This window comes from Anopheles gambiae, chromosome 2, assembly GCF_943734735.2.
Source record: "Anopheles gambiae chromosome 2, idAnoGambNW_F1_1, whole genome shotgun sequence".
Taxonomy (NCBI): Eukaryota; Metazoa; Arthropoda; class Insecta; order Diptera; family Culicidae; genus Anopheles; species Anopheles gambiae.
The window spans coordinates 10,226,382-10,246,586 of NC_064601.1; the positions used below are offsets into that span (position 1 = coordinate 10,226,382).

At 50.1% G+C, this 20,205-nt stretch overlaps 1 protein-coding gene across 3 annotated transcripts; it reads left to right on the top strand.

Moving 5' to 3' along the window:
* The first annotated feature begins 1,502 nt into the window (after positions 1-1,502).
* LOC1281326 (neprilysin-2) lies at positions 1,503-20,169 on the top strand. Of its 3 annotated transcripts, none has more exons than XM_061641304.1 (8): positions 10,536-10,678; positions 14,417-14,658; positions 15,760-15,890; positions 16,750-16,887; positions 16,978-17,223; positions 17,298-17,512; positions 17,598-18,567; positions 18,651-20,169. In XM_061641304.1, the coding sequence occupies exons 2-8, from the start codon at positions 14,570-14,572 to the stop codon at positions 19,238-19,240; spliced, it is 2,379 nt and encodes a 792-aa protein (XP_061497288.1). In that variant the 5' UTR covers positions 10,536-10,678; positions 14,417-14,569; the 3' UTR covers positions 19,241-20,169. The 3 variants fall into 3 exon arrangements, with proteins under 3 accessions (XP_061497290.1, XP_061497288.1, XP_061497289.1); XM_061641305.1 differs by having other exon boundaries at positions 10,568-10,678; positions 14,127-14,658; XM_061641306.1 differs by lacking the exons at positions 10,536-10,678; positions 14,417-14,658 and adding an exon at positions 1,503-2,194.
* The last annotated feature ends 36 nt before the right edge of the window (positions 20,170-20,205 follow it).

Genomic DNA, 20,205 nt, shown 5'->3' on the forward strand with positions numbered 1-20,205 from the left:
TTTTTTATCAAACATTTAGGTACACTTCTTCAAAGGCATACAAATATGTCTAAAGAATTAAGAAGCTTTATTCAAATATTGCAAACGCAGTTACATAAGTTACATCGTTCAACGATATCGGGACCGCAGTGTACTATGGCGCGAATGCGTAAATATCACATCAATTACCTTCAATCATACAATTTAACGAAAGATGTTTAAAATACCTCACACCCTTTGCACATCCTTCGCCAACAACGAACAACCAAACACACGCGCACACACCTTCATTCGCTAATAAACAATAGCAAACAGTTTAGCGCGTTTGATCGGTCACTCAGCGGTGGTGGACGCTGATGGGTACGGGGTATCGCTACCGGCAAAAGGTCCAGCAGAACCATTTCCAGTTCCCGAATAGGTCAACAGTTACTCATTAGCAGCGAGGCGACCGCACTCGCAGCTATTAGTGGTGCACGATGCCGGTGCACCAATTATTTCATTGATAATTACGCTCCCAAGAACCCTGGTGACCGGTTGGCCGGGGGGGAAATTATCCCGCGAACTATTCCGCAACCACCCGACGACACGTCCCACATACACACACACACACACGCAGATTGTCGCAGATTGTCCTTTCGCACACAGCCAGACACGCCGGTGGGAGAAAGGCTAACGGGGATTCTCTATAATTCCGTTAGCGAAATTATCAGCTGATCATGAAACAATAATTTATCGAACAATATATGCAGATGGGAGAGATGCAAAAAAAAAAAAAAAAACAAACAAACCCACTTCTGGTACAGCGCGAAAACTCGTTCCACCGCTAATGGGACTGATCGCTGACAGGACGAACTGGTCGACGAGTCTAGATCGAACCAGATCGGTCCAGCAAATAAAACGGTCAACTTGTTGGTACGCCGCTATCTACCAGCAAATGGTGGCCTTTCTTTTCATTTCTTTATTCTCGTTTCGTTGCTCTGTTTTTGTTATAATTCTTAGAGAATTCTTAATGTTATGTCTAGCTTACAACATTTCCACATTCCAATTGCTGCGATCTTACAACGCACAATCATCTGAACAAACCACAGGAAAAGGATTCGTATCCGTCTCTCTAACTGTGCTGATCGTTCCAAAGAGCTTTGAAGATCATCTTCGCAACGACGGCTCGGGATCATGATCATGTACAGACTCCATTCCCGAACGCACACGCTATCAGCGAGAGTTAACAATCTTCCAGAGAGAGCATCCAGAGAGAAAGAGAGCGAAAGAGAGAGAGAGAAAGGTACATCAAGCAACCAAAACCAGCACCAGCACGGAGAGCAAAACCACCCCAAACAAAACAAAAACGCACCGCGACTGGGGCCATCCCCAAGCAGTCCCCAAAGGTGTGTGTGTGTGGGAGAGAGAGAGAGAGAGTGAGAGAGAGAAACAGAAGAGAGCATGGCGGTGGGATGTACACGTCCGGGGGCGAGCGGGGTGGCACAGCGCGAACTCCACGCGATGCTATAAATGCACGCCACTGGCCAACGAACCGTTTTAGTTCCTCCGTAGCAGTGCGACCTCGCGAACCGGTCGTGCTTTCGTACCTTCCGTGGCCCCGTTTGTGCAGCAGCAGACACGGCCGTCTGTTTCTTTCACTGTGTTGCGTGTGCGCATTTGTGTGTCGATGTGCATGTGAGACTTTATTTTATTTTTTCATATTCTTACCGCGTGCTAGTGGTGCTGCCCGGTCATATAGCGTTGCGTGTGCGTACCGCCAAGAAATTCACGAGCCCCGAACCGCTGCGAGAGTGAGAGCTTTTCGTTGGTCGGCGTCGGTTTGGAGGGCCGGTTTGGCACAGCGCATAGCATTGACACCGAACGGCTAATCTGTTGAGCCACCTGCCGAGGGACAACCTCCAACAGCGCTGCGTGCCATAAGGACGGAGGAGTGTGATAAAAGGGGCGGCTAAAGATCTCCCGCGGGGGAAACGGTGCTAGTGACATTATCAGGCGTGTTGGTGGTGCAAAACGTGGCCACTTCCGGCTATATAAAGAGCAGCGCCTAGTGGGCACAGTGGTGCGATCGACCGCTAGTGTTGACGAACAAGTGTGTGTGTGTGTGTCGTAAGAGGATCGTGTGCCGATCGGTGGAACCGTAGCTAAGACGGACAGAAGCAAACACACCACATCCCAGAGCCCAAATGACCAGCACCACGATGCAGACGGTTATCAAGTAGGTAGCCCCCCCTTAGTAGAACATATTCTTAACAACTTCCCTCCGCTCTAGCCAATAGCAGCCACCAGTTCTTCGGGGAGTCTTTCGTCATTGTTCACTTCAAAAAAATTGTCTTTTGCTGATCGCTGATTATGCACCGCAGGAAGGTGTCCCCACACAGGTGTCCGTGTATGCACGTGTCTGTGTGTGTGTGCTTAGTCGCCCTAGAAAGAGAGTGCAGCGCGTCTAAAGTATGCTAATCGAATGCAAACCGGCCACTGGCCGGTATTCTTTAATGGGTTATCCAAACGTCTTCCTCCCCTCAACACATAAGGCTTAAAAGCAGCGTTATGTTTGTGCATTCTTTTGCAATTTCCTGCCCACCAAAAAAAAAAGCACCCAAGTCACCCAAGCGCGCATAACAATCACAAACTGCACCAAAGCAAACATACACACACACACACACGACGCCAGAGCATAAGCATTGCAACAGTCCGGCGGAAGCGCTAGTTTTGACGGGGGTGTTCCGCCCGGAACAGACGCCCATCGTGGTGGTGCTCAACTTCCGAAACGCCGTTTAACCGTCGGCAGTGAAAGTAATGCCACCGGTGGCAACAAACACCTTTTCGATACCTTCCCTTTTTCCCTTCCCTCCAAGCGCTTCACGCGGGGGGCTTCTGTAGACATGTGAGTGGAATGATAAAAGTGTACAAATCAAACAGACACACGATCGACAGCAGGGATCGGCGGGGGGGCACACACACCTTTGCAATTCGGTGCAAATTACGGCTCCACGGTGATGATGTATCGGATGGGGGGGGGGAGGGTCGGGGTTATTATGAAACATCCTAGCCGCCACCGCCGCCGCCGAACAGGGGGGGTAGAGAGTAAAAAGCGGAGGAAAAGCTTTCACTGGCTGGTTCGTTCGTGCCGTTCGTAGTAGCAGTGACACGATTTTATTTCACCATGTGGTTTGTGGTTCGAATGTCGCCGGCTCAGAGAGCTCAGGCAGGCAGTTCCGGTGGGCTCGTTGCCACCTCCATGCCACTTTTTGGGGCTGGAAGCTGGAGAAATGGTTCCGGCCATTTATTGGCGTGAAAAGCGAGGGTGAAAAAAAGAAGGCTTTTTTACCAGGTGTCATCAAATAGAAATCAACAATGTGTGATGTACCCTGTCCATTTTGAAGCATTTTCTGCTTACTTTTGCACATTTCGATGATCGATCAACCGCAAACCGAAACAAAGGGAAAGAGTTTCGTTATATTTCCACACCTCCCGTCTATTCCCACTCGTGTGTTGTAAAACGCACATCGAAGCACTAGCATCGGCAGCAGTTGAGAAGCTGGCTGACAGGATTTTGATTAGAACTGTACGCGAAACTCATCCCCCGAACCGTGCTGGAGAGGACCACAAGGGCACGCGAAGGCCAGGAGAAATTGGAATCGAAATTCGATGAGGCAATAGCTTGCGGGTTTGGGGGAGAAGATCGGGTTTTGTAAATCACCGTAGTCTTTTCTCACACTTTTCGCCCAACACAAAACAACACAAAACCAAGGTGCTACGAGTGGTATTTTCATTCGATTGTGGTCAGTGGTATGCCCTCTGCGCGGTCATACGGCGCGGTCGGTTGGGCCGCCCTCAAGCAACCGGTTTTTTAACCTTTGAAGGAAGGGAACACAACAAAACATGGAACATCTCAAAATTGAGCCTAACCGGCCGCTCGGGGCGGCCTACCATGCCGGGTCCAGCCTTTTCGTCCGCCGTGAAGAGCTTTTGTTGTGTAAAGCAGGCAGCTGTGCGTTGGTTTCGAGGACTGCAATCTGGCCACGATCATCCTAACAGCCGATCCCCAGGTGTTAAAGGGGAGAGATGATCACAAATCTATCTTCTTTTTTGGCATTTCCATGACACCTCAGATGGTGCGGAGTGATAGAGTCGCTAGGATTGGTACACAAAGGAACTTATTTTTGCAAACTTTAAGCAACAAACAACAACGTCAGAGACGTTGGTTTTAATTAGATTCAAGGAATGATCACACTGCCATGAGTCATCGTCCCGCAATGACCGAACTGTCCCCATCAGCTGAACTGGTTTGCTAGACACAGCAGCATCGTTTCGCAAACACTGCTTTACAAGGGTGTACAGATACCACTCAACTTATCTCAACTACCCAAGAAGCTATTCTGTTCAACATCGGAGCCAGTGCTTTTATAAGCGTTTATCTCTGCTCATCTTTGTGTGTGAGTGTAACGTTTTGATCCAAACAGAAAAGTAAGGGTTTTTTTCATTTTTTTTTTGTAGTATATCCCCGCTGCGGGGCCTCACGAGGCATTCTATTTGTGCAAGCAATCTACATAAATCACGCGTGATAATATTATTCTGAATTCTGCTACCTGTTGGCGATGGATCCCCGTCGTCCCATCAGCGTCCATGCGCTAATCATTTCTCAAACGAAGTGACGGCACAACCACCGTCTACAGCGCCTGTTTTCATAGTGCGCTCGCGGCAACGACCGGCTTCAAACACTTGTCGCGCAACAGCTCGCCATGTGTGGACCTATAAGGGCAAAGTGTGATGAACCAGTTTCACTCTGCAGCCATCTCCAGTACACACCAGACTGTGATCTTCAAACTGAAGACTGAACTGTTGGCAGCGTGTTTTGATCGATCCATGCTTTTAAGATCGACCACACCAGAAAGAGGAACACATGCGTCCACAACAAAGTTAGATTGCCAACGTCTTCTAATTCAAAGTGCGAGAGGAACGAACGAAGGCTGGAAAATGTGCAATGTGGTGCGTGTAGGTAAAGACCGGTTTCTATGCTTCGAGGGTTTCCCCGAGCTGTGAGCTACAAGACCGAAAACAGAGTTTGCAGCACATACACACACACTCGTTTTGTGCACCGTTTGTACAAAATTAATCAAAATTGGCTGTCTGATGAAGCAACCGAAACAGTGACTACGGCTTTCCCTAAGTCCTAAGACTAAGGCTTTGACTGAGAAGTAGTCAAAATTGACCTTCCATTGGGGAGGGACGGACGAAAACGTGTCCAGCTTTCCAAATTAAACTTCTCACGATCGCTTTCACAAAACCAAAACCTTCTGACCTGTGTGCGTGTGTGTGTGGTCCGGGTTTGCATTTCCAACTCTTGATTTCATTATTTAAAAATGAAAAGCTCAACAAAGGAATTAACCAACCATTTTGGTGATTATGCAACTCTCACGCCTGCATGGAGGCCCCCAAAACCGACCGCGTGAACGGGATGCAAACATCTCCATCCATATTATTATCAATCGAACGGCGGTAACCTTTACGGAGAGGTGCCAAAAGGAAGCATCGGCGTCAGTCTTGCCTTCCTTCCCGCCGGCATTGTTGGCAGTCAAAATTAAAGTCATGGGAAATGGACTCATCAAACAGTTTAGACGAGGCGCGGTCCCCCTAAGAGACAAACGTTTGATGGTGTTGTGCTTTTGAAGGGGAAACATCTGTGTTGGTTTGGGAGGGAAAAACAAAACAAAGATGCGATATGCAGTTGCAGTTGTTGTTACACTACGACGCTATTTAGTGTATTAAATCATGTCACGGTGAAACTACGCTGGAATTACGAATGCATTCGGAGTTGGTTGATGACTTTGCCGCGTGGGCTTACAATGGCACACGTTTTCCCAAAGCGCAAAAATGCCAACGATTCCTTGCACCGGAACAGGGCAATTGAATGGGGCGTGTGTGTGTGTATGTGTGAAGTTTCCCGAAAGGGTTGATGTACTATTACAGTTTAAGGGGAAACGCTACAACAGAAAGGTGGTGAGAAAAGCATGGCACGCCTTCACGCCACATTACTGCCCCCATCATCACCCCAAGCACGTCGACACCTTTCTCTCCTGGCCAGGCCACGCGTTACTACTGTTTATCGTACATTGAACTACAATTCTCATGCTGGTGGTGGTTACTACACTTCTTCCAAGCGACACATCCGAGCGCGGAAGTACGACTGCTTGGTGCACAAACTCGAACACGTAACAACCCTCTACGATCATGATCAGCATGATCACCCGCTGGTGGTATCAGTCTTTCTTCTCACTTAATCATTACCATATCATCAATTGCACGCCAACAAAACCTTCGACCGGGCGATGTTGTGTCGGAACCTGTGCCAACGCCATGCACCGTACCTGCCAGCGTTAAAACCCAAACCATCTTCGAGCTGAGAGAGAAGAGGAGAGATCACGGCGTTTTAATAGAATCGCAACAGTTTGGCGGTCATGATGGAGCAACAATTTCAAATCCCATTTTCGCCGACCATTTTTCGCTTGCAAGTGGCGGCGAGCCGCATTAGATCTTTAGCCGACCGTAAGTCGAACGACAATTAAGCAACTTGATGTGATCATATACTCGCTCCATTGTGTGTGAGTGTGTCTTCCCTCGCTCTCTCTCTCTCTCTCTCTCTCTCTTGCTGGAGGAGCTGAAGATTTTTGAAGGTTTTTGAATCATCGCTCTGTCCCCCGCCAACCGAAACGCAGCAAAACGGAGCAGGAGAGCAACACTTTTAATAAGCGTGCCGACCGTCCGACGATTCGCTTCAAGATTGATCGTTAGAAATCGTTAGGCCTTTTTGTTTTGTTTCGTTTTTTTTTTTTTTTTTTTTTGCACACCGACTGCGATTCGCGACTTGCGGTAGAGGGGAGATGAGTTGCGAAACACTGCTTATGCTACACGGATGGATTGGGGTAAAACTTCATTTCTGAATAGAATTACCCGCTTTTATCCGTTGCCCCCCCAACGTTGAAGGTTAAAGCTCTGGTTGCTGCTGCTGCTGTGTGTGTGTGTCTGTTTTGCTGCGAAAAATCTAACGTTTGGAAGGGGACTCTTCGACAGCAAGAAGCAGCAGCAACAACCAACCCAAAACACAGGCCATCCCCCTTTCAACTGACGGGGCAGATTTCGGAGACACATCTCTCGTCATCTGCGGTACATTCCGTTCCGGAAGCGGATGCTGCGACATTTCCCATTTTCCTCTCTCGCACCCCCCCTTTTTGTCCTGTTCCAATCCGGGAACGTTCACCTTTTTCCACCAACCGCTTGCCCCGCGGATGATGATGGATGGCGGAAATAATAAATATTGAATTTAAGTATTGGTTCGATGCGCGCTCGCTCTCCCGCTCACAAGATGGCAAAAGTTGGTCCAAAGACCCAAGCGGCGGCAGCCCCATTTACCAAACCCCTTCTGCTGGGGGTTTGGCATCTGGTCAATTGGCCGTTCGTGGCCGTTGGTACACCATGTCGCAGCGTCCCATCGGAAAGACTTCATCTTCGAATGTGTCACTGGTGCCGGAAGCGGAACACCGCCAGCAAAACGCCGAACGAGCGTGTGTAACAAGTAGGTCCTTTCGATGATTGATTGAGGAAATGATTAATCTATTCCGAAGCAAACTGGCAAGGAAAAAAGAAATGCTCTCACGGCGCACACAAAAAAAGGTGTGGAATTGATGTGGAGCAAACACTGCCAGCAACCGTAACGCTAAGCGTCGTAGGGAAGTGAATCAGGGTGCGAGAAAGAGCGATGGAATTGCATGTGTTTAAAGTACGTCTAGCTCATCCCCCATACCCGCACGCGGCTGTTAAAATAAGATTTTTAAACAGTGAGGAATGATGCGTCAGAAGGGGAAGGGAAAAACCTGTTCCCAGTGTGGGCAAACAAAGCGACGTCGCTGACTAACGGTGGCGTCGCAAGTAGCAAGTAGATTTTGCTAAAACTCACTCAGCTACGACCTAGATTTTCTGAGGTCTGAGGTCTTTTTTTCTTCTTCTATAGTTACATTATCTATTTCGCGTTCGCCCACCAAAACACAACACAGTTACACCCTGTTTCTTTGTTAATGTCTTACTTCAATCCAGCAAGGAGTGGCGCAAAAACCATTCTTCCCTGTTTGCTGTTTGAATGGTTAACACCCAACCCCAAAACGAAGCGATAGCGCGTTGATAGAAAGTAGCTCTTAAAAGCATCCTGGGTTCCTGGGTTTGGTTGAATTTTCCGGATCGGAGTTTCTCTCGCACAGCTCCTCCAAAGAACTCACCGCTGGAGCAACGCCATTACCCACCCAAACTGCGTATGCGTGACAAGAGCTCACTACTCCCGGCGTGGAATGCATTCCAAGGGTTGTAAATTGCACAACCAGCATTGGGAGGGGGGCGACGACTCGCGAAAAGGGAGCACTTGCATGACGCCGGCCCATAATGTGGGTCGCTGTGGCCCTTTGTCAAACCATGCACCAGCCAGCAAAAACAGCCCCGAATCACAATGCAAGATCAAATCCCTATCATACACACAACACGAACTCCACCACTTGAGCGAATTCCTTGCGTCTCTGCTACGGCACATTCCACTGGGACACGCAACGTCGGATCGGATCGGCATGGATTAGGATCGTTAAAAAGGTGTACGATACAAACAAATCCATTAACAAGCGCCACCTCGCCGGGTGAGGTGAACCACTCCCAGGCCAAATGGTCTGACACCAGCAGGGTCGGCTCCCTAGCGCTCTGCCGCCCGAGGTGCGTTCACGCGATGAGTCGCCCTGCGCTTACCTCAAAACGCAGGAAAGAGCGCGAGACACACTCGAGGGACGTACGGCCCAAACACAATACACCACCTACAGCGGAGGTGGTGTGTCCTCTCTGGAATGCATAATAAACCGCCGAACCCCCCGAAGGTTTGCAGAAGTGGGAAACGAACCAAACGGGGCCAACCGGGCAAGGACGGAGCGGTATGCGGCAGCCAACCGTCCACTTGGGCTGTTGAGTATCCTTCGGGTTTGCATTTTTGATGCGACTCTCACACGCCGCCTTGTTCCAAGGCCTCCCCTCCCTCGTCCGGCGGGGCAGTATAAGCTGTTTCATAATTCTATTTAACCTCCAGCACGGACAGGGCACAAACGACAGGTCGTTTTAACTACCCGGCAGTAATTGTTTATCAGCTTTACGCAGCTCTACTGCAGACACCTTCGGGGGTCGGGGTGGATGATCACAAACCCGAGTGCGGGCAAAGGTGTTACTTGCAAAGGGGAGCACATTGCACCCTTGATGCCTTGAGCAGGCTGCCCCATCCAACCTGTTGCACCGCGTAGGACGCATTTAGCGAGGAAAGAATAATATTCCCTCAGAGGATTAAAACGGAGGCGAGACATGCATGAAGACGTTCGCGCGGACTTATGGAGGTAAAGCTTCAAGGCTATCAGCTACGAAGGTCGCATTCTTGAAGTCCACGAGACCCACGAAAAAGTGGGATTATCCCGGGAGCCGTGTGAGGTAATAAGCGTTCCCGCCATTAGCACGCCGCGCGTTTTGGGATTAGGTTCTGGCTCTTTGTAGGCTTTTTGTTTTGCTGTTTTCGTTGTGAGAAATTAGTTACGCTAGCAGGAGCGCACGGACACACAATATACGCCAGACGTCTGCAGCAATCGGGTGCCACATCGTCCTTCAGGTGTTGTGCGCACGTACTCCACCTCTTGACTGTTTTTTATCGCTGTTTGCGGTCGAGGAAGTGCGAGGTTTGATTAGCTCATCGTTCGGAAGATTCAATGCTCTGCATCAAGATGATCAATCAGTGTACGGCCGACCAATACTGTTCAATGCTATTAACGCCCAGAATGCTTAAGCAGTTGTGTATCCATTGTAAAAAAACGACTCTATTCGTACCGACTTGCCCATGCGTTCCAGTTGACGCAATGCATCGGTTCGCCCCCCGGTACATGGGAAACGTGATAGCGCGCCTCGGCACAGGGCAATGCCGCGACAACATCCTAATTGTCGCGTTTATACTAAGTAAACGATTGTAACTCTAGCCGCATCTTGTGCACACATGTAAGCCGCCCAGCCATATCGGTGCCCCCCCCCCCCCCCCCCCCGCTCGGTGCCCTTTTTCCGATGCACCGCCAGTGATAAGTTGTCAACTCCGGGTACGGTCTCTCGATCAAGACGCATCAAGTTCAAGGAAATGTGGTTCACGCTTAAATCCACTTTTGCTTTGCTTTAACAGCTGCCCGATTCGTTGCACTGCTGCCATGTGTGACGCAGATCGCGCAGGTAATGGGCATGGGCAACGAACCACGAGGACGGCAAGCCATTACAAAGGAATAGATCTTGTCGGAGTTGAGCGTTAGAGCACGGCCAACCGTCCTCCTCCCCCCTCAGAGTGGTTCTTATCTATCTCTAAGGGCAGTGTTGTGTGTGAGCCCCGCGCTGGTTCGAGTACGTACCTACGTTAGTTAGCCAAACACACACACACACACACACACACACACACACGAGTGAAGGAGAAGGGAAGTGTTGAAAGCCTTGCTCGGGTTGTGCATCTATCTTTGCAGTACGAAATCTGATGCGCCACCAGCAGTGTAGTCCCCGAGGGTCGGAACGTTCGGTCGACGTCAGAGAAGCTTGAAGTCCAAAGTGTCCGCGCGATATTAGTCAATCAGTTCTGTGTGTGTGTGTGTGTGTGACTGCTGAAGTGAGAATTTAGCAATTTGTCCCCCCTCCCCACGTTTCGGTCAATATAGCGATATTCGTTGCAGTAGTACTGTCACGGTCATCCCTTGGGGCCACCGACGGTGTACGCTGTTTGCATTGCAAACTCATCGATTCGTGCCTCGGGGTCTCCTCCTACCCCCCCCCCCCTCCCCTCGTGCTTGGGGAAAGTGAACCTGGTTGCTCTCTATTGTATAAATCATTGGCTCAATCATCAAAGGTCGATTCGCGGTCGGACCGGCGACGGCATGGGGGCAACAACGTTGGCAACACAGCGTCAAAGTTCCGCGGTCTGCACGTCCGCGACTGTACCAAACGGTACAAATTGCAACCGATAACCTTAACGTCCAACGTGTGCCCGTGCTGCGTGACAACCTTTACCAGCGTGTACCGCGGCCTATAGGCGGCGCAAGGGCAAAAGCTACCCCCTGCAGCCAACGTAGCGACCGTGTTCACACTCACGCAGCAATAGGGGCTGTGAAGACGTCACGGGTTGCAACCTTCCTAATGGGTGACCGTTTAGCTTGGCCGTTGCTTGGCCACCGTGACAGGCTGGTGCGTCTTGGAAGACTCTTGGCAGCAACACAATCCATCGCAAAGTCCGCTGCCAGACCTGCCGCGGCTGGAAAAGGGGAACAGCCAAACACGAGGCAAACGAGGCAAAACACATTCAATTAGCAAAGTGCATTTACAAACGACAATAAATCTCGACCGGTTACAAAGAAGCGAATGCGAACGGGGGGGGGCAGCCGTCCCTGGTGCGATTTTCACTCCCAAGACACAGACACAAACACCAAAAGGCGGTCTCCCGGTCAAGGGTTTTGTGCCGCTTGGCCGTCCCCGTCATTGAGCCGGGCAGAGAGCACACCATAATAATAATTATCAATAATCGTAAAAATGCTTCACATGGGGGGGGAGGCGTTCTTCCTTCAATCTGTCGTTGCACGGCCAACAAACACATAGGCATACATACGTAGGCGCACACACAATGGCGGAAGCAGTTTGATCGGAAACTAAACATTAGACGGCAGCAGGCAGCGCAGAGAGCGAGCCATTGCATGCGTCACACAAACACACACACGGTCGGTTTGGAAGCAGGTGGAAGCGATGGCAAATGGTTGACCCCCTTGACGTAATGTGATGTTGGCTATCGTGTCTCGCCTGTCGGTACCAAACCGCCGCACCGTGGTGAAGATAAAATACGTCCTTTTGCTGAAGTATGGCAGGTGACCAGAGAGTGGCACTGACGTGATCGTTAGGGTACACACTTCCTTGAAGCGCGTGTTAATATCCGTCAAAACGGACACCGGGACACACACACGCACGGGAAAGTGGACGCTCACTGCACTGCTAGGCAATAGGAAACTTTCCCTCCCCGGCTCGTGTGTCCACCTCGTCCGTTACAGGTGGCCGCCGTAATAGTTTTGCATGTTGCTTTCCGCTCGGAAATCGAACCATTTTCCATGCCTGCGTGTGTGTGTGATCGTACGCACAACAGCGCGAAGGCGCGAACATTCGTCGACGGTCACCATCATATCATATATGTGGGAGGGGGGCGAATATTAGTTTTCACCAGAAAAGGAGGAAGGGATAGGTATGCGCAGCGTTACTTGCGTAACCATTTGCGGAACCAGTCGAATAGATATGATCGCCCGAGTCCAGCCAAACCGGGGGAGAGGACGACGCGCTGCGTTTGGTCGGTCGCGCACTCCGCACCTGTGCGAGTCCACAGTATAATCGCATCGCATCGAAAGCGGTTCGTGCGGTGATTAAAATATTGCATAAATCCGGGTGGAGGAAGCACGTTGCTTCATGGGGAATATGATTCTTTTTTTTTCTTCTGTTTTGTGTAATCTAAAAAAATTAATGATTCACATGCGGCTTTGTAGTCGACTGGGCAATGTTGGGTTGCTCTGGATGGCTTAAAAAATGGACCCATTTGACGGTTGAATAACCTGAATCGTGGGCTAAGTGTGCTTCACGGTGGACAGCACCGCAAGAACCGGAATCACGAAATTAAGCTTAATCGTAGCCAGAAGCAATGACCTGAATACTACACAATCGCACGCTGATCTTTTATTAGTTTAATGTAATAACTGATGAACGAACAAAAAAGAAGCACATGTTAGTGGTAGAATCCATTCTGGACGTTCAAATTGTTACGATTGTTACCTCTTTTAACCTATTGTCAACTTTGATGCCATTTTTTGCTGCCTATTTGCTTGTGTTTCTTTCTGTTTTTGACCCATTGCAAGTACTAACGCATGAACGATCGTTAAGCAAATTGTACACACCCCTCCCCCCCTTCCTCCCGATAGTGTAAACACACACACACACTGGAGAGAGAGCTAATGATTTCCCCAACATACATGCGCAACAGAGCAACAGGCAACACCAGCAGCAGCGGTTTAGTGTGCTGCTGTCGATCGTGGCACGAGTTCCTGCGCGCCCTCCACTTGAACGAGTGTATATGCGACGAACTCGCGTCAACAGCAGCGAACAGCTTTTGTAGAGTATATATGCGAGCAGCTTCGAGTCGCATGGCGATCGGGGATGGAAAAGGGCTATTTTAAAGCGATTTGTTTATACGTTCAATCAGCGCATGGCGCATGGGGATTTGCGCAATACTGCCCCCTTCCAGGAGCTATTCCCCCGCTCCGCCTTCTAGGGGGGGTGGAGGCAATTATTTGGTTTGCTTCCGTCAAACGATTTTGTAGTAATTAAAAGTAAATTGTAGCCTAAAGAACTTGCAAACGATCTTTTTTTTCTTTTAATGACATCTTTGATAGGGAATCCAAAATTGGTGCCCGGCTGGGTCCGATAAATACGTACGCCTACTATACTATACCAGCGTAACGGTGACCCGTCGTACGATCGACCATTTTGGACGATCGGGCTGTCATTTATGATCACCAGTACCTTTTCCCCTCCCCCCCGTCATCATGCGCCACCCCACCACACACTCATCAACATAACGGATTCTGACATCCCACGGTGAGATTGCCTGGGTCATTCTTGGCCGTTTTTTTTTTCGAAACTAAAAAGCCCCAAACTAACACACTTTTGCTGTCAAACGTGCAAGAAATGCAATCAGGCAACAATGAAACGAGAAAGGAGAAAGGTTCGCCTGCCTGCCAAATGACATTGAGCGAATTTTGGGGATTTTCGAAAACCGACAGGCCACAAAGAAAGCCACAAAGCAGCACCGCCAGCACGCGCACCCCACAGCCAGGCACACACAAGAACGTTCCGGCTGCGTTTGGGCCTTTCGGGGTCAGCAGCTTCTTCCACGCTTGTTCGTTCTGTGCATGAACCTTCCGGGAGGACCGTTATTCCCGTGGCTGGTTGTGGCCTGCTAGGTGTGTGTGTGTGTGTGTGTGTGGGGGGGGGGATGGGGTTTTACGTATTTTATGTTATTTTCTACCACCCAGCACACCGAAAACCAGTTCCCGGGCGCCGTTGAATGGGGGCATTCTTACCGTTTTGCTACGTGTTTCGTTGTTTTGTAACCTTTTTTTCCCCCCACCTTGGGCGAGGGATATCGGCCGGTTCTGCCGAGAGAAGAGCACACGCGAAACGTTTGGCTCGCTATCGAAAAATCTATTTATCCTGACCAAACAGCCGCAGCAAGAAGAGTTTCGTGTTTCGGACCCAATGTTCGAAACATTCGCCATTATATCATCTAATTGTATCGTGTTTCTTGCTTTGTGTGGGCCACCAGCCCCACAGACACACGGGAGTGTAGGAAGATTAGGAGCAGATATACCAAAAAAAAGCAGCACCGGCACATGGTTGCGTGCTGATCAGCCGTTCGCCAGCAAAATTGCAAACAAATAGTAGCAGCAGCAGCAGCAGCAGCAGCTCTTATTAGCTCATGATGGTCCTCGAGGAACTGCGCCGTGCGCGCAACTCTATTTTCGACTCCGACGATGTCCCGATCGTGTACGAACGGTTCAGCGGCAAGTAAGTGACAGACGCGCTCCCTAGGGTGGAAGACGCACTTTCTTCCTCCCTTCTTCGCACACACACATATCTCATTTGTTCTGAAAGAAAAACAAAACAAAACCACGATTCATGGGATTATTTCTTAGGGAAGTAGGTAGCGTTACCCCTATCACAACAGGTGCTGGAATGGGGGGTTGGAACGACGACAATCGGCCTACACAAATTAAGAATGGATAGTAAATTTGCTCTTCCCAACCACACACAACTTTCGGGTGTTTCGGTCGTCTACAGACGGACCACCATTCCCCCCACTGTGTGACACTGAGAAGTACCCCGCTAAATGGGGCAAGGGCGATGTACGCAGTGGGGCGACAACAATTCGCACCCGGGGATGGGTGGAGGCAAAAATGTTTATTTTTCCGAGTTGTCAAACAAATTACGGGCACCACGACGACACCACCAACAGGCACGCAAAAGAGCTGACACTTTTTCCGCCAACCGGCCAGCCGCAAGGGACCCTGGGCCGAAAGAATCGCAATCTCCAAAACGTTTTTGACCTTCCCGTTGAAGGTGGGAGAGAGAGCGAAAAACAACCGACACTGGTGTTGTGGTGTGTTTTTTGTTTGCAAGTGGTGTGATGTGAGGATGGAACTATTTTTACTGGCGAGCAATGTGGCCAGTAGTGAAACGGGAAACATAAATTCTTGCCAAGCATGCTGACTGCGTGCCGGCCTCCACCACCAAACCAAACAAGCGTGGAGGACATGCGGAAGACTTTCCATTTTGTCGCGACCACTTGGGGATTCCTAAGGGCTAAAACACACACACACTCACGCACATTTCTCCATCTCAGCTCGGATCGGGCACAAAACAACGGTGGTCGTGTGGTGGGTAATGTGTAGTGCAGAGTAGTAAGTACATCAGCAAAGGTCAGCCCGGTGTATCATAATTACGCTTCCCATTCAAATTGCCAGCAGCGACGCCGACGGACGGACGGTATTTTAGGCGTCCGGCGGACGCGATAAGACACCCCAGAAGAACAGCTGCGGGCAGTAAACGCTCCCGTGTCCCGCGTGTCGCAGCCATGTTGCTTACGCTCGTCTCTTGCTTTTTCCCCAGAAATCCGAGCTGGTGGCGTCGCCGCACTGCCCTGGAGAAGGTACTGACGCTTATCAGCGTCGTGTGCGGAGTAGCCGTGGTGGCGTTAATCATTTCGCTCCTCACCGTAGTGCTGACGGACAGAATACAGAGTAAGTACCACTACATCACGCCAATGGCTCATCACAAATGATCGTTAAATGAAGAATAGGGGGTGGTGCTGCTGCTTCTCAACATTAACTTCAAACTATTACAGCTTTTTTTACAACCTACTATTTGCGGTGATCGTTGGTGCTTAACCAAGGAGGCAGTTAAATATTTTAGTGCACGAGTTAACTTTTTATGAGCTTCATTTAAAAGGCTTTAAAAATTCTGATTTAGATCAACTCTCTCTCTCTGACTTGGTTACTTTGTTACAAATTATTATATGCAATCAGGTGAAATTTGTTCCGATCTTCAACTGACCTTACCGTTACGCAGCATTCCACAACATTCAAAATATGACTCAGAATGAACTACAATATGTCCTCTCTCCAGCAAAATAAATAAGCACATTGTCACGCTAACGGGGTTTTTTTTTTTGGCACCCGTACACAAAGGATCTTCACAATTCACAACTCCCGAAACAGCGCGCCAAAAGCAATACCGCGACACATCAGCGGCCTTTTTAAGGTTTTGAGGTTAATCGTTTCGTTCGCACATAAACCGTTTGCGTTTACGGGTTGATTGTCCACAGCAACACCCGCAACACCGCTGCACACCCAAAGTTATGGCTGTTTGCGCTGGTGATCGTACACCGGGAGCGCCGCCTGTGTGCGTGTATGGCGCTCACTCATTAGCACTTCCGGCGAAAAGTTCATTTAACAGTCGCAAACAGTATGCAAACAAACAATCGGGGCATCGAGAGAGAGATGAAGAGAGTGTCTCCTCTGTACCAACAAATAGTGATGTGATCGTTTGTTCGAAATAAATATAAAACCATTACATTTACTTATTCTCTCTCGTGCGCAGGTGAAAGTAGCTCATCGTCAGCTCAGCCCTTGACCGCCGGTAGACGTGGCAAAGCGCTCAACAAACACCCCAACACGGTGGTAGACTCCGGAAAGAGTGCGGAAAACATCTGCCTCACACCAGGATGCATCCATTCTGGTTAGTATAGTGGCACGAGGTTCACGAGCTCCCGTGCGCGTGGTGCTCATTAGTACACTGCTCCCCCTTCCTTGCTTCCTTCCCACGCAGCTTCCAAGGCGCTGGAGCAGATGGACCAGGAGGTGGAGCCGTGCGACGATTTCTACAACTATGCCTGCGGCAAGTTCGTCAAGGAGACGGTCATCCCGGACGAGAAGGTGTCGGTGAACACGTTCTCCGTGATTGGCGATCGGCTGCAGCAGCAGCTCCGTTCGCTGGTCAGCGAGGAGATCTCCGACAGTGAAGCGACACCGTTCAAGCTGGCCAAGAACCTGTACAAGCTGTGCATGAACAAGAGTGAGTGAGACTATTGGAACAACATTGGCAAACTGCTTGGCCAACTAACTGTTGATGTTGATCGCCTTCCACAGCCCGCATCGAGGAGAAGGGCATCAAGCCACTGCTGGACATTCACGAAGTGCTCGGCGGATGGCCCGTGCTGAAGGGCGACAGCTGGGATCTGGACTCATCCTGGTCGTGGGTGAAGTCGGTGAAAGATTTCCGCAACAATGGCTACAGTACGGACTACTTCTTCGATTTCTCCATCGGCAGTGATCTGAAGAACTCCACTCGTCGAATTATTGATGTATGATTCAACACCTGACGAGCACAAGCGATTTCAGTGACTCTAATGTATCCGCCGTTTTTTGTGCCGTTTCCTTCCCCTACAGACTGATCAAGCTTCCCTGGGCATTAGCCGTGAGTATCTGGTAAAGGGCATGGAAAACCCGATCGTTTCCGCCTACTACAACTACATGGTCGACATGGCCGTCCTCCTGGGCGCAGATGAGGAACGTGCCAAGCGGGAGCTGCTCGATTCGCTCAACTTCGAGATGGCGCTGGCGAACATTTCGCTGCCGAACGAAAAGCGTCGTAACGCTACCGCCCTCTACAACCCGATGACGGTGAAGGAGTTCCAGCAGCGCTATCCGTACACCGATTGGTTGGAGTACTTTAACGCTATCCTGAAGGACACGGGCATCGTTATCGGCGAGGAGGAGGTGATCATTGTGAGCGTGCCGACGTTCATGGAGCAGCTCGGACCGCTACTCCAGAACACACCGAAGCGCGTGATGGCTAACTACGTCATGTGGCGCATCAGTGGCTTTTCGTCCTTCTTCCTGACGGAGAAGCTGCGCAAACGGCAGCTGCAGTACAGCACTGCATTGAGCGGCAAGCAGGAGCAGGAACCGCGGTGGAAGGAGTGTGTGGATATCACCTCCGGCAGCTTGCCAATTTCGGTCGGTGCGCTGTACATTCGCAAGTACTTCCGCGAGGACTCGAAGCGTGCCGCGCTGGATATGGTCAACGACATCAAGAGCGTGTTTGTGGACATTCTGAAGAAGGTCGACTGGATGGATGAGGTGACGCGTGTGTCGGCGCTGGAGAAGGTTTCCACCATGGCCACCCACATCGGGTATCCGGACGAGCTGATGGACGATGCGAAGATTGCCGAGTACTACAAGGATCTTGAGTTCCAGCCGGACAGTACCTATCTGAACACGATCCTGTACATGAACAAGTTCGGCACGACGAAAGCGTTCAAGAAGCTGCGCATTGCGGTCAACAAAACCGACTGGATCACCCACTCCAGACCGGCGATCGTGAACGCTTTCTACTCGTCGATCGAGAACAGCATTCGTAAGTAGTGGGACAAGAGTAAAAAGGACCCACCGAACCGGGCCACTAATCGTAATCTCTCACTCTCTCATTTTTTTGTACAGAGTTCCCGGCCGGTATTCTGCAGGGCCAGTTCTTCTCGTACGATCGCCCGAAGTACATGAACTACGGTGCGATTGGGTTCGTCATCGGGCACGAGATCACGCACGGCTTCGACGACCAGGGCCGCCAGTTCGACAAGAACGGCAATCTCGTCGACTGGTGGCAGTCGGACACCAAGACGGCCTACCTCGAGAAGGCTCGCTGCATCATCGAACAGTACGGCAACTACACCGAGCCGAACGTGAAGCTCAACCTGAACGGTATCAACACGCAGGGCGAAAACATTGCCGACAACGGGGGCATCAAGGAGGCGTACTACGCGTACCGCAGGTGGACCGAAAAGAATGGCCCGGAACAGCGCCTGCCCGGGCTGAACCTAAGCCCCGAGCAGATGTTCTGGCTGTCGGCCGCCCAAACCTGGTGCTCGGTCTACCGTCCGGAGACGATGAAGATGCGCATTACCACGGGCGTGCACTCGCCCGGCCAGTTCCGCGTGCTCGGCCCGATGAGCAACATGCACGAGTTTGCGAAGGACTTTAACTGCCCGGTCGGCTCGCCGATGAACCCGGAGCACAAGTGCGAGGTGTGGTAGAGAGCGAACGCAACGACAAACGCTCATGGCAAAATGGGACCGGCCACGACGACAGCGTTCGATACGGGCCGGTTCCACGTGGTGCAAAAGGAACCCGAGCAACAGCAGCCGCGGACAACAGTGCGGATAACAAACACGCACCACCTTACTCGGATTCGTTACTTAATTTATTTAGTCCGCTGTTTTGCGCTAACTCCTGCAGCAGCAGCAACAGCACACGAACACACGTTCTTAGGTGAACGAATGCGACTTACAGAAGAAGAAGGAAAACAAAACCCGCAACAGTGACACATCCCAATTGTTTCGGGGCGTCTCACGTCGGACTTTCTATTACATATACCTACAATCTCTTCTATTTTTTTGTTGTTGCAAGAGAAGAACACTATCTACGACCGTTTTTAGCAAGGGTTTGGGCCCAGATGAGCTTAACATTATTCATAGACAATGGGGTTTACATCGAGTTTACATACGTAGGTGTAAATGGCGGCAAGCAAAGCAAAAATCATGCATGCACACGGGCCCCGGTGAGCGCCGTGTAGCGCGGAACCGTTACAAATTAATTTAAATTCTCCTCCCTTCGAATTCGCCACATTCTGTGTCGCAAATAGGGGACGACAAAACAAATCGAACAACAGGTATTGTTATCAGTAAGCGTATTTTTTTTGGTTTTGTTTGGTCGAAATCATCCGGGCGGCAGGGGGGTGGTTGCTTGCGGAGGTGGGATTGGGATGGATACCGGCATCCCTGCGATCGAGTCCTTAAACGTTTCTTCTCTTTGCTATTTTTAAGTAGATGATATACAAAACTATTAAGAAAGATTCTCATGCAGAGTGAACCGTGGGTTCTTTCATTTTATCAACATACAAATATTGCTTTATGATATTACTGTGTCATAAATACAAATAAACAAATGTTTTTGTACAACAATACGTCGGCTGTGTGATATGGGGCTAGAAATTTATGTT

What these genes read in the sequence shown, in the direction of transcription:
- LOC1281326 (XM_061641304.1), top strand. Translation starts at nt 14,570, where the DNA reads ATGATGGTCCTCGAGGAACTGCGCCGTGCGCGCAACTCTATTTTCGAC. An exon ending in TACGAACGGTTCAGCGGCAA is followed by an intron (nt 14,659 to 15,759) that starts GTAAGTGACAGA and finishes CTTTTTCCCCAG; the next exon opens with AAATCCGAGCTGGTGGCGTC. An exon ending in GCTGACGGACAGAATACAGA is followed by an intron (nt 15,891 to 16,749) that starts GTAAGTACCACT and finishes TCTCGTGCGCAG; the next exon opens with GTGAAAGTAGCTCATCGTCA.